This window comes from Daphnia pulicaria, chromosome 1, assembly GCF_021234035.1.
Source record: "Daphnia pulicaria isolate SC F1-1A chromosome 1, SC_F0-13Bv2, whole genome shotgun sequence".
NCBI classification, from domain to species: Eukaryota; Metazoa; Arthropoda; class Branchiopoda; order Diplostraca; family Daphniidae; genus Daphnia; species Daphnia pulicaria.
In genome coordinates, this window is record NC_060913.1 from 28,410,278 (window position 1) to 28,424,073 (window position 13,796).

The following is a 13,796-nucleotide window of genomic DNA, read 5'->3' on the forward strand; positions in this document are numbered from 1 at the left end:
TCAGATGTTTCTTGATGGACATTGAATCATGTGAGAGATTGCGCTAACGATCGTCTTTGAAGAGCCTCTAGGTTGAGAAAAAATTTTACAAATTGACCGCTGCGCAAACCTTCTATAATATTTACAATTATATTCTCGGCACCTGCTGCTGCTGTTGTTACAGTTCCCATTTCTCTATAGACGTCGAAAAAGGAGTAAAATAATAAATAAAAAGCCGGAACATCATTTTGGTAGACTGGCGCGCATCAAACTTGATCCCACGGATAATTGCTGTCTGTTTTGCGAACAGCAACAAACTTCAAAACAGCGTATACAGCCTGTAATAACAGAAAAGCTTTTTACATCCCAATGTACTTTGGAATGTTACAACGTTAATGTTACAACGTGAATGTTACAACAACTGCACCCATTTCCAGCATTTGCCAGATGGTGTGGCCGAAGTCATGCAGGAAAGATGTGCTGTACGAGATAGATAAACTATACCTACGTGTCACTGACTGGATGATATTTCCGAACGTCACAGATGAGATGACGTCGAGTTTTTGCTGGGTGGTGCGTCAATTTCAAGCAGTTTTATATAAGTCCATGGCCGAAGTAATATTTCATTGTGGTTTGACAAATTTGTAACATTTTAAAGATATCTTTTCGCATCTATAATTTAAGCTACAAAGAAAAAAATCTTATCCAAAAGAATTCAGTATTGCAGAAAGATGGCTTATTGATATCGCACAAAATTATAAAAAAATTATAACATTTTTAAGATATCTTTTTTGAATATTCAACAAAAAAATGTTATCAAGAAGAATTCACTATAGAATAAGATAGCTTACTGATAGAGCGCAATCAAATTATAACAAATTTATAACATTTCAACCATATCTTTTTTTGCATCTATAATTTTCAACGAAAAAATTTTATCAAAAAGAATTCACTAGAAAGATGGCTTATTGATATAGCCTAAATGAAAAATTACAAAAAATCTCTGTCATTTTAAAGATATCTTTTATGCATATCTATTTACACATCAAATCTATTTTTTAAAAAATAAGATAAAATCTCAAGTCTAAATGCTAAGTCTCGGAAAGTGGTCACATCATATTTTTCTTTTTACGCCTCGTCACAAGGAGTCGGCAACTAAAATTTGCGTTAAGGAAAGGGAAAGAAAACTAAAAAAAAAGTAAATTTTCATTACAAGCTCAAAAAAGAGCGCGCGAGAATGACTCCTCACCCTCCTCTTACCCTTCCTACCCGTTTATTTTTGTTTGAAGGAAAGCTTTTCTTTAAAGTAAAAGTAAATTTACGCAAGGGGCGAGGATATGGTAAAAAAAAATCTAAATCAAATTTGAGTTACTTGGCTAGTTTTTTGTTCCAGTCTCAGTCTCTATATGGAAATTGGAAACTCAATTTTATCTTTGAGACGATTTGAATAGATTTGGCAAACTACAATTCTAATTTAGGAATTTGAATTCAAATAAAAGTTTTTTGGACGTTCAGAAACCGACGTTTTATTTATTTATTTTTTATTTCCTTCTCACCTGTTCGCACTCTCACTCGCATTGTGTTTGATTGTAATATTAGTCGCCAATTCGAATACATTTTGATCACATCTGACTTCAATGTGATTGATTCGATCTTGAATTATCAGCAAAATTCCAATGCGAGTTTACTCGAATTGATATGGGCGTCACCGCGTCATAGAATTTAATTGGAATCGCGTTTTTCAAATTAATGCGAATGTCAGTTTTAGTTGATGGAATAGAATTTTTTTATCACGATACCGAAGGAAGAGTGGGAGGGACTGTGCGGGTAGACGGATTCTATTGGTTGACTGAAATAACGTGACGATCGTTTAGAAAGGGAAATCTCAAGTCTTGACGCGGTGATGCCATATGCTTTCCAACGCTCAACTATACGGACACTGGTATAGTTTGCTTCTACTCTTCTTTTTCGCTTAATCACTAGAGCTCAAAACAGAGACAAAATTCCTTACATCACCAATTGGTGGCCATAGGTCTTAGGTGCATGTAGTGAAGTGCCGACATGTTTCCCCGATGCCGATACGCCACCAACGCGACCCCGATTCGTATATTGGTTTTAGGTGTTCCATTAGTAGCAGTTTTATGTTATTTTTACTTCTTTTTATATGCGTCCAATTATAGTTGCATTCATCCTTGGTTTATTGTCTCCGACAGAAAAAACAATCAAAGTTATTCCTATCCTTGGACTGATGCAAATTGTGGTTGGCAAATAACGCCACCGTGTCCAAATATGATTCCATCTCAGTTGGGTAAGAGTTTTAATTTTCTTATTTGACTTCAGATTTGGCATATCGAATACTTGCTATTACTATCGGTTGGCAGAAGCTTATAATTTAAAAGAAGAGACTCAACAGATGTTTCAAAATGGTTTTTGATTAAATTTTATGCACAGTCGAATGGAGGAACCTCTCGTTGGAGACAACGATCGCCATCCTTAAAGAAGACGAAGACGCTGTTCAATTGAAGATGACAAAATCGGGAATCAAAGTCGGTGGGAAGTACAAACCAGTTGAGTGTCAATCGCAGCATAAAGTGGCTGTCGTCGTTCCAGTGCGGAATCGAACGGATCATTTGACCGTTTTCTTGCGGTACATGCATCCGTTTTTGCAACGTCAGCAACTCAACTACATAATCATCGTCGTCGAACAATCTGGTTCGCTTTAAAAAAAAAAATATATATTTAACTAATCCGATTCTCAATTGAAAATATATTTTCATTTTGCACAAAGAAAAATCGCCATTCAACCGGGGGATGCTAATGAATATCGGCTTTAAAGAGGCCCAGTTGCTACAAGAGAATTTCCAATGTTTCATCTTTCACGACGTTGACCTTCTGCCAGAATACGACGGCAATCCCTACACCTGCCCAGAAGACGGAAAGCCTCGACAGATGGCCTTTTCCGTTGATTCATGGAACTACAAGTCGGTTACTGCAGCGTGGTGAAATATAATTCAATTCAAGATTTAAATCATTTCTTCCTCATATTTTCAGACCCACATCCGCAAACCATTTCGGAGGTGTGACCGCATTATCGACCAATGATTTTCAAAGTGTCAACGGATTTTCAAATTCATTTTGGGGTTGGGGTGGCGAGGACGATCAATTATATCAACGCGTCAAGTCACAAAACCTGAACGTGACGAGAGCTTTTGACGAACAGCCATCCCTTATTCATCTAGCCCGTTACAAGACGCTGTCCCACAAAAAAGCCTCACCCAATCCTGACAGGATGCAAGTGATCAAAGAAGGTCCCAGCCGATTCAAAACTGATGGGTTGGTCGATCTGAGATATAAAAGACTCGATTTCCAATTCAAACCCCTTTACACTCATATTCTTGTCGATATCCAACCTAATAGCATTACACAAAAATAATTTATGCCGCATCAGTGTGTAGCCATGCACAGTTGTCACTATTATATTGTAATATAATTTCAAATTAAATCATGTTCTATTTCGCTTAACTCATAAATTTTTTGTTATTTGATATTTTTCCATATGCAAAAATGAAGTCACACGGAAAATGTTTTACAATTTTTACCAAGATATTATAGTCCCAACGTTCGCATTCTTTACAGTTCGATATTCTAATTTAATACTAACAGCAACATTTGCAAATTTGTTGAAACCTTTTTTACATAATTTTATATATTGATGCTGACTGTCTGTTGTGTAATTTTCTGCGAGATAATCTATAGTGGGCAAGTATATCTATTATTTGTTCACCATAATATGAAATCGTCATCTAATTAATCCATGCACCACTCCTTGATAGGCCTACCGTGCTAAAAATATGCGGCAAAATGTAAAACTTTTCCGTGCATCGCTTCTTATTGATGTTTGTGTTTTTTTTTTTTTTGTAAATTGTAATTGGACACTTAATAGAAAACTTTGCTTTGTATAAAGACCTACACGTTTTTTTTTTCTAAATTTCAATCTGATTAAAACAAGTGCATGGCTAATAGGCCCTATTGTGGTCGTTGAGGTTTCAGTCATGCAAATGGCCCGAGTTTGAGCTTAATAAATGAGTTTGAAGATTTGCGCTGATGCGCGAGCGCATGCTGATCAAAATAGAATGATAGCTTTATTCACTAGAAAGAAAAAGCTAAACGAGTGGGATGTATTAGATGACAAGCACATATGACTTTCGCTTCAATAAAATAATACTACTTTATATTAATGTCAATGTGGAAATTTGCCATGTGTTCCACAAAGTGTCTAAGGTCTAGGCCTAGCATATATACAGTAAAGAACACACTTTTTATTATCACAAGTAGGCCCATATAGGGTATATACGAAACAAAAGAGCAAAAGAGCACACCTGTAGGACACAGGTACTATAACATAATTCATATTAAAGCTCAAACTTATTTTACCAATAGCGCAGTATTTCCGATCTTCAAGGCATTTAAAAAAGGGGCTGGAAGCGGATCCCGCTGCAGGCAACACAATTTGTAGTAGTAGTTGCGAAAACGAGTATAGAAAAAAGTGCAATGTTTCAAAAAAGTCTCATAGATGTGACTGACTTCAAACGATGATGTCCCACCTAAACACAACGTTTTCACCACCCAAAGGTTTTACTTTGATATTACTTATCTGGTATTTGATTGTATTGTGTTATTGCCTGTACAAGAGAGAATTAGTGGTGGAAACGGACCAACTAGAAAGAGTCGGGAACAGCGAATTTCTCCAAAAAAACGTAACGAAAACCATTTTACTGTGGAACGGCGTCAGGAGGAAGGAAGTTAGAATTTTTGGAACAGGTAACCAAATTTTTGCAAAACAAAATTGTCCAGTCAATCGCTGCGAGATCGTCACCAATCGCACAGAACGTCCGATCGAAAGTTACGACGCCATCATCGTCGTATTCCACAACGAATTCATAACTCCCTATGAATTGATGATGCCCGAATTCCCGAACGGACGCAGCCCCAATCTGCGGCTCGTCTTCTTGACCCAAGAACCTCCAACGAGTTTGAAACCTCATTACAACACGAGTCAATTAACTAATTTTTTCAACTGGACCATGACGTACAGAATAGACTCTGACATTCCATTTCTCTACGGTCGGGTCTTGCCAAAAGAGACGGCGCCTCGAACTACAGAAGAAGTTGCACATTACAGAGAAATGGCTAAAAAAATCAGTAAACCTCTGCAAGAATCGCAATTGCGCAATAAAACAAAAACAATCGCTTGGATGGTTTCCCATTGCAAGACTCACGGTCAACGTGAAAAATACGTGGAGGAACTCCGCAAATATATGGACGTCGACATTTACGGTTCATGTGGCAACGGCAAATTTTTCTGCCAACGCCACGGAACGTATTTTTCGGAGCCGCAATGCAATAAAGTGATTGAATCCACCTACAAGTTTTATCTCTCATTTGAGAACTCCTTCTGCAAAGATTACGTCACTGAAAAATTCTTTAAAATCTTGGATCTTTACATGATACCGATTGTTTATGGAGGGGCCGACTACACCCAGCACGCGCCACCCCATTCCTACATCGACGCTCTAAAATACAAACCGAAAGAGTTGGCCGCTTATCTGAAAATACTCGACGCCGACAACGCCCTATACAACGAATATTTCTGGTGGAAGGACCACTATCGAGTTGAGTTCATCTCGGAGTACACATCACGTCACGGTTTCTGTGGTCTCTGTCAAAAGTTGCACGACATTCAAACTCAATTTAAATCATTTTCTGATCAAAGAGTGATCTCTGATTTGGGTGATGACAGCAAATGTCAACCCATTGATCCTAATTTGATTGCGTAAATTTATGAATTATAATACATATCACACATTTATAGCATTACATTAATCCCTGTTTTTTTTAAATACATGATTATACATGTTACATTATTAGCCTATGTTACACAGGAATAATTATGAAAATTGCACGTTTGAATAAACATTTAAAAAAATGTTTAACTCGCCAACCAGCATAAATAGAGTGCTGAGACGGACGACTTTTTACTGTAATTTTCTATTATAGCTACCTACTGCCACTTCACGAGTTTGTCGTAGAGTAAAAAATATGTAGGCGATATTCCCCGTAGACAACTGGAAAAGATCTAAGATTTTAAACATTTCAGTCGGAACCTATAGGCCTTAAAAAAAAGAAGATATAAATGACAGGAAACGTACAAAGAAGCGGATATTGCTGTGCAAGCCATATACAGTCGTGGCTGAAAGTTTGTATACCTTGTGCTCCAAAACCCGCCTTTTTACTCTGTATTGGCGGATAGTTTTAGCCTATCGCAAAGAAAAGGGGGTGTTATTTGTTCAAATTTTTCTTTTATTACCCAAACCCCTCTACCCATTTTTACTTATCCCTTCCTGTTAGCATCCATTACTATTTTACCGCAATGCTAAAAATGGTTAAGCAACCTTAATCATTCTTTACGTACAATTCCCCATACAAAATAAAGAAATTTCAAGGTAGCCTATGCATTCGTTTGTCATTGAATTTATTCAATATTCAGTCATGTCGCCATTTAACTCAAGAACTCTAGCTAATCTGGTTGGCATTGATTCAATCAAACTTTGCCAATAAGCTTGATTGTTTTCCCCCGTATGGAAATGAGTCAATGAAAATCACTGCAGATCAATGAAAAGCATACACAAATCAATAGACAGTCTGAAATGTCATAGAATGTCAGTAAGAATGTCACGCAATTATCACTGGCGATGATTTTCTATGACAAATCAATTTACAAAGTCAGTAACAAATCGTTGGAAAATCAAAGATATTTCAAAAATTAAAACAGAGTCCAAAAAACTCATTGGTTTATCATTAGATCCAGAAAATGAAGTATTTTGCAGTGATTAAACTTAACTTAGTCATTGAACTAATCAATGAACATAACGTAAAAATCCATGGAATATTTTCTTTTGAAAAATTACTGATTTTCTACTGATATTTACATTTTCAGTAATTTTCAGTAAACCTTTGAATTTCTTATCATTTTATTGCCATACTTCATCGACACCTACAAATCAATAATCAGCATCTATTTATCACTAAGAAATCATTCCAATGATTAATAAATGATTGTTCAATGAGTCCCAAACGGTAATTTTGATTTTATAATGATTTTTATACAGCTTGCTATTGATTTTTATAATTACTTCTCAGTTCATATCACTGAGCTTTCCTCAGATTTCAGTGATATTTCAGGGATTACCACTGAGAATTATCACTGAGAATGATTTTTTATCCAATGATTTCTATTGATTGATTGAATACTGCTCCGTTTAAATCACTAAGTTTTCCCAACATAAATTTTAATGATATTTCAGTGGCTAGCAGCCTAGCACAGTTGACAAATATCACGACAGGGATTTCCAGAATCATTGGATTTTCACTGATTATCAATGTAAATCATTAGTTATCCCGATTAATATTTTACTGATAGTTCATTGACTTTATTGCCGATTATTACTAAATAGTGAACATAGTAAATGAAATACCATTACAAATGATTTCTCAAATATCAATAAATTATCACTGAAAGGCCTTTGGAATGCTTTTCACGTTCTTCTTATGAAGAATCATTGACTTATATTATTTTGTTGCGTCGAAATCAATGATATTAAGGGTGAATTTCCATATGTAAGAAACATACGGCGTTGTCAACATGGTTAATATAGAATCGAATGTGCAACCATAGGCCAATGGTTATCGCACGCTCCTATGGATCGAAAGGTACCGTGTTCAATCCCAGATCGGGGCTTATAAATATGAATCAATGAAAATAACTCTGAGTATGATTTCAGTTGGTATCTTCTTCATATGATGATGGTAAGACGGGTGGTAGTCTTGGTTTAACGCGAAAGCGACTCCTAGGCGAACAGCGCAATCATCGTAAATATGAAGGAAGATACCATAATTTTGAGACCTAATTTAAACGATTATATCCTAAATGACAATATAATGATGTTTCTAGTGATAAATGAATGATTTTTTTCGGGCTCGGTTATAATTTCTATCCGCTAATTGATTTTGCAATGACAAATATTTCGTTTCTGGACTCTATCCTATTTCTAGCATTTTTCTTATATGTTATTTCATGATTTTGTGAAAGATTTTTTAATGATTATAAAAATACCAAACACACCACCAACACGTTTTTCTTTTTCTTCGAAAAAAAAATTGTTTATCACAACGCCTGATATAGATACGTATGAATTAGATACTTGAACTGACTAAATTTATAGAATGTCCAACGTAATAGGTAGTTGGTTATAGAGTCTGGCTACCACTCAATGTTGCGATGGTTCAAGTCCCGATACGGAAAATTTCAACCAATGATACAATTAATTCTAACAGACAATAGATAGGTAAGTAAAATAAAAAAGGAGAACAAGGGTAAGGAAAACCGACAACAGGAGTTCAAAACTGGTAGAGAAAGAAAACTAGTATAGTAAATTTTATAAAAAAAAGTCATTGGATACAAGCATTGAAAAATCAATCAATAAAAAAGCATTGAAAAACTAATCAATAAAAAAGCATTGAAAACTTCACATTAAATCAGTCAAAAGTAAGTGAATATATGATTTGAAAATCAAAGAAAAACCATTCATTTCTCAGTGATAAATTTATGCTAAGTCAGTAATAATCATGTCCGAATTTTGATGGCGAAAATCATTGGAAAATTAATCAAGCTAATATCCTTCAATTATCAGTGATTAATCAAAGGGGCGTTTTCATACGGGCCATTACTTCCCAAAATTGAAAAATCCAATCATACACGTCTTCAGCATTGTTGACTTCCATCTGGCCCATATTGCGAACCATAAAGCCCCAGAAGTTTTCGATAGGATTTAAATCTGGGCTGTACGCCGGCCACCAAAGAGTCTTGATGCGATGCTCCTCTAGAGCCTCTCCTCTTAGCCAGTCTTGAACTATCCTTGCTTTGTGACTGGGACAACTAAAAAAAAAATTATTTTGTATTAGTTTTATCATTATTTGTTCCTTTTTAACCCTTTCCTTATTACCCATCATGCTGGAAAAAGCGGAATTCATTAACATCGTCGGCTACGGCTGGAAGCGGAAATTTTTGGACGGCGAACGGCCGCATTTTTGTTTTTAGTATTTCAAGATATTGCCTACTTTCCAGTTTACCTTCAATCCTATGTAGCACTCCTGGGCCGTCGTACGTTACACAGCCCCATACATTCACCGATTTTCTGGTTGACCAGAGGTTGCGCGCAAGATTCGCGGAATCATTCCGAGTTCCATCCATCCTTCTGACGTATTGCGGGGGGCGGCCGGAAGACACGAACGTTTTTTCGTCGGACCAAATTACTTTACGCCAAAAATCCAAGTTATAATGAATGTGTTCTCTTGCAAATTTTATGCGATTTGCTCGATGCGTTTCCTTCAAAAAATTTTTGACACTTGGAGTTCTCGCATGAAGGCCGGCCTCTAATAAGCGGCTTCTCACGGTACGGTTGGAGATATTAAATGCTTCCGCCGTCTCTCTTATCTCTTCCGACGTGTCAAAGGGACTTATGATAGCTAATAAAAAGAAAAATTCAAATCGAGCGAACAAACAAAATAAAAAAATGTGGCTCCGTTACCAGCCGCAACAATCCTCTGGTCACAGGCTTCGTCAGTTTCACGTGGTCTTCCACTACGATTCCTCACTTTAAAGCCAGCATTTCCCTCATTTCTAAATCTAGTAATCCACTTGTAAACGGTTGCTTTTGTCCGACGAAGAATTTGAGAAATTTCGCGAACGGTGTGGCCACTTAAATGATATCCGATTATCATTCCTTTCTCAGCTTCACTCAAGCGCGGGGTCTGAATGCCGTTATTATTCATGTCGATACTTCCCAGTTTAGACTGATGAATGGTGACCTGATTACCATTTAAGTTAAAAAAGGTTGCTTAACCATTTTCTGCATTGCGGTAAAATAGTAATGGATGCTAACAGGAAGGGATAAGTAAAAATGGGTAGAGGGGTTTGGGTAATAAAAGAAAAATTTGAACAAATAACACCCCCTTTTCTTTGCGATAGGCTAAAACTATCCGCCAATACAGAGTAAAAAGGCGGGTTTTGGAGCACAAGGTATACAAACTTTCAGCCACGACTGTATATACAGCACACGATCTATCTGTAATAATTTTTTTAAATGATGAATAATTGCAAACCGATGCAGACCGTTACGCGTGAACACTGAACCGCAAAAACACCTATAATTATGCACAATACCGGAAACAGATTTTTTCCATCTGTTTCTTCTGTGAAATGAAAAAAAAACCGTAAAAAACACAATTTAAAAAAACGGTAGCTATAGCTTAATGTTTTTCGTGGTTACCAGCGATGATAAAACGGATCTTCCTCAAAATATGGCGTACGCTATTAAATATTGCGTATCTTTAAAAAATTATTTAAATAGTCCTAGTCGTTTGGGGATTAAAAATTAAAACTGTTTTTGGGCCTTAAAGTGTCGTCTTATTTCGTGACTTTAGATTTTTTTTCTTCGGTCGACTTCCCTAGCTAACGAAAAATTTTGAACAAATATTTTTCGGAAAAGAATTTTTTCTCTTTTCCGAAATTTTTTTTTAATGATTTTTTTTAACTGTCTTAAATATTAGTTGAAAACGTAAACTTAACAAAGAAACATTTTCTTGAGGCAATTTTCCGTGCTTTATAGATAGGGAGGGGGCAAAGAAATTTTCGGAAAATTTTAAAAAACCAAATTAAACAAAAAAAAAAAAAAAAACGCGCCAACTATTCCAAGCCCCTACTATGGATAGTGTGCATTTCTCAGAGATTAGAATTTTCTTACGTCTAGCAGATGTTAAAGGGCGGAGCTTGAACAAAATACTACGCCCACACTTGTTTTGCAGAACGGAAGTTTTGTTTTAGATTTTTATGCTGTAGGTTATTCTGCTTGTCAGATCGATCACGAAACCACACTTACAGCATACAGCAGTAGTCTGTTTCCAGAAGAATATTCTTTCACTCTGTTCAAATTTGTTTGCTTCGGCGGTTTTGATTCTAAAAGTATACCCGCTTTTTGTTAAACCCTCATCTAGGCCTGTATACTTGGCAATAATCTTTAAGTGCTGTTGGGCTGATTGTGATTCCTGGTGAGTCAAGTGTTTGACTATAAATATGGTGACAAAAGTAATACCATTTATTCGCGAATTTTCTTTTCCTACCATCGTGTTTACGAAACTGCGCCAGAGCCTTTTCTATTCCCTAGCAATCTTCATAACTGTCTTAATCATTTTCTTTTACTCAATTTCACATAACCCATCATCATCCATCATTCATCATTATAATCCTCTAATTCAAAGTATTCTCGCATTCAACTTGACTAATAAATTCGACAATTACTTACCCACCAGTCTTATTTTCAAAAACGATAACAGCAGTAACAACTTAGCCAACCCTAGTGAAATTGCTGGAAACGATGTGAAGCGCATCTTATTTTGGACCCCTTTTTTTGGAGTGAAAGATTATGGGTTTGGTATCGGTCGGGATGCCTTCACCAAAGCCAAATGTCCTGTCAATAATTGTATGACGACCACCGATCGAAATTTAGTCAATCATAGTGATGCAATCATCTTCCACCCATTCGACGTCAATGTCAAAGATTTGCCGATGCACAGAACAGCTCACCAGCGCTACATTCTATTCTTTTACGAAGCCTACGTCAGTCACAGAAATTTCCCCGTCTTTCAAAATCCCGCCACCAATTTGGAATTCTTTAATTGGACGATGACGTACCGTCGGGATTCAGATATTTATGGTTCCAGTTACGGCAGTATCACGCGGAGGAATCAATCGGCTCAGTTGAACACATTGCCTCCGCTATTGTTGCCGGAAGAATCTCCGCCGGATCCTTCTACCTTTTGGCAATTCAGCGGACTCAATCAATCGCGACAGCATCCGGCAGTTGCCAACCGGACGAAATCGGTGGCCTGGTTCGTCACCAACTGCAACACTCCAAGTAAACGTGAAATCTTCTTCCGCCAAGTGGCCAAGTACATCCCGATCGACATTTTCGGCGGATGCGGACCGCTGAAATGCCTCCGTGGGGGCAGCGAGAATTGCGACCAATTATTAGATGATTACAAGTTTTACATTTCGGCGGAGAATTCCATCTGCCCCGATTACATCACCGAGAAATTCTACCGGGCCCTCGAGATGGGCGTCGTTCCCGTCGTTTACGGAGGTGCTGATTACTCGGCCTACGCCCCGCCCCATTCCTACATCAACGCGGCCGATTTCGAGTCTCCCCAAGCGCTGGCCGATTACCTCCTCCTGATCGAGCGCAATCCTCGACTCTATTCGGAATACCTGGACTGGAACAAGGACTGGGAAATAAACAAACAGAAACAATCAGAAGGTTGGTGCCTCCTTTGCCAGAAACTCAACGCAGCACAATCAAAAGAGCAACAGCAGCCAAATAATAATTCATCAAAAGTGTACCGAGACATGGCCAAATGGTATTACGAAACCGTTTCCTGCATACCAGGATCAACTATCCTAAATAAATATGGCATATCTTAACATGGGCAGCATGCGGGGACTCAATTATTATAATTATAAATATGGATTCAATTGCAATATAGCTCTAATATAATACTGCCTTTGACAACCCGATTGTTCCTGACTAACATGCATATTATAACTTATAGAAGCACTGTCAAACGCATGATTTTCTCTGTGTGGTTTCATGTTATTTCTAAAAATAAAATCTTCTACGTTGGATTCCTTATTGTTATACTTATAAATACACTGTAATCAACACATACAGTTTATTTGTGATTTTCATTGATAATTATATACAGAAAGATCAAGTTTGAATAAAAATACTTCTAAAGTCTATAGCTATAATTGTTCTAACTTAATGGGGCAACTAAATGGTTTCTACTCGTAGTATACTGCTGCGCTTGGCGCGTTTGGTTCGAGATCATGTGAAAAAAAACCGGAAGTCTTTTACTGTTACGTTATTATGTGAAATAAACAGGGAAATAAATAACGTTGTTGATGGTAGCTGTCTGCTGTGCACGTAGACATGTCTTATTATATATCCTTAGGTTTGAGTATATGGTAATTTTGTTTCGACACTAATTTCAGTTCCGGCTTGTCCGCTTGTGGTCACTTCTTGCTTGCTAAAAACAACAGGTGCCTAGTCAAAATCAGCAGTTATCCTACAACTGTATTTTCTATGCTCGAAAATTCTGAAGATCCAATTTTAAACTTAGACTTCCTTCTAAATATAATGCTGCCTTTTTCCTTTACCCATGGGCGGCCGTATATACAATATGTTTACCTTGTCGCATGCCACTATTTTCAATGTCAAACAAATAACATATTGCTGTGCGATATCAAAATTCAGCTTTCACTTTTTTGAGATCGGCAGCAGTTCCGCAGCACCAACGTTTCCCATGGACTAGTATTATAATGTCCAGCAGCTGTCGTAGAGTATATACGTATGCAGGAACAGTCTAATAACGTTTTGATTTAGCTGGATTATGAAGGTGTAAAAACATGAATGAATAAATTTCCCGACTGCTGCGGTTTTGAATCGAGTCTTATAAAGCATGTTTTATTTAGAATACACCATTATACATGCATGCAACATTACAATTTTTTCAAAAGCGGAAATTTAAACACACAAAATCAGTTAATGTAAATGCTCCGGTCAAGTTGTTGCGGTCGGCAATTTTCTGGAGATAATAGGAATTGCACTGCTGCATGGCCAGTGGGTTATGATGCGAATTTATTA

At 37.0% G+C, this 13,796-nt stretch overlaps 3 protein-coding genes across 3 annotated transcripts; all 3 read left to right on the forward strand.

Annotated features, from left to right (window-relative positions):
* Nucleotides 1-1,952: 1,952 nt before the first annotated feature.
* LOC124320335 (beta-1,4-galactosyltransferase 4-like) lies at nt 1,953-3,435 on the forward strand. Its single transcript, XM_046783181.1, has 4 exons — nt 1,953-2,287; nt 2,431-2,691; nt 2,768-2,960; nt 3,031-3,435. The coding sequence occupies exons 1-4, from the start codon at nt 2,041-2,043 to the stop codon at nt 3,410-3,412; spliced, it is 1,083 nt and encodes a 360-aa protein (XP_046639137.1). The 5' UTR covers nt 1,953-2,040; the 3' UTR covers nt 3,413-3,435.
* Nucleotides 3,436-4,574: 1,139 nt separating this feature from the next.
* LOC124321091 (alpha-(1,3)-fucosyltransferase C-like) lies at nt 4,575-5,816 on the forward strand. The gene has a single exon (XM_046784004.1). The coding sequence runs from the start codon at nt 4,575-4,577 to the stop codon at nt 5,814-5,816; it is 1,242 nt and encodes a 413-aa protein (XP_046639960.1).
* Nucleotides 5,817-11,170: 5,354 nt separating this feature from the next.
* LOC124321098 (alpha-(1,3)-fucosyltransferase C-like) lies at nt 11,171-12,574 on the forward strand. Its single transcript, XM_046784011.1, has one exon. The coding sequence runs from the start codon at nt 11,171-11,173 to the stop codon at nt 12,572-12,574; it is 1,404 nt and encodes a 467-aa protein (XP_046639967.1).
* The last annotated feature ends 1,222 nt before the right edge of the window (nt 12,575-13,796 follow it).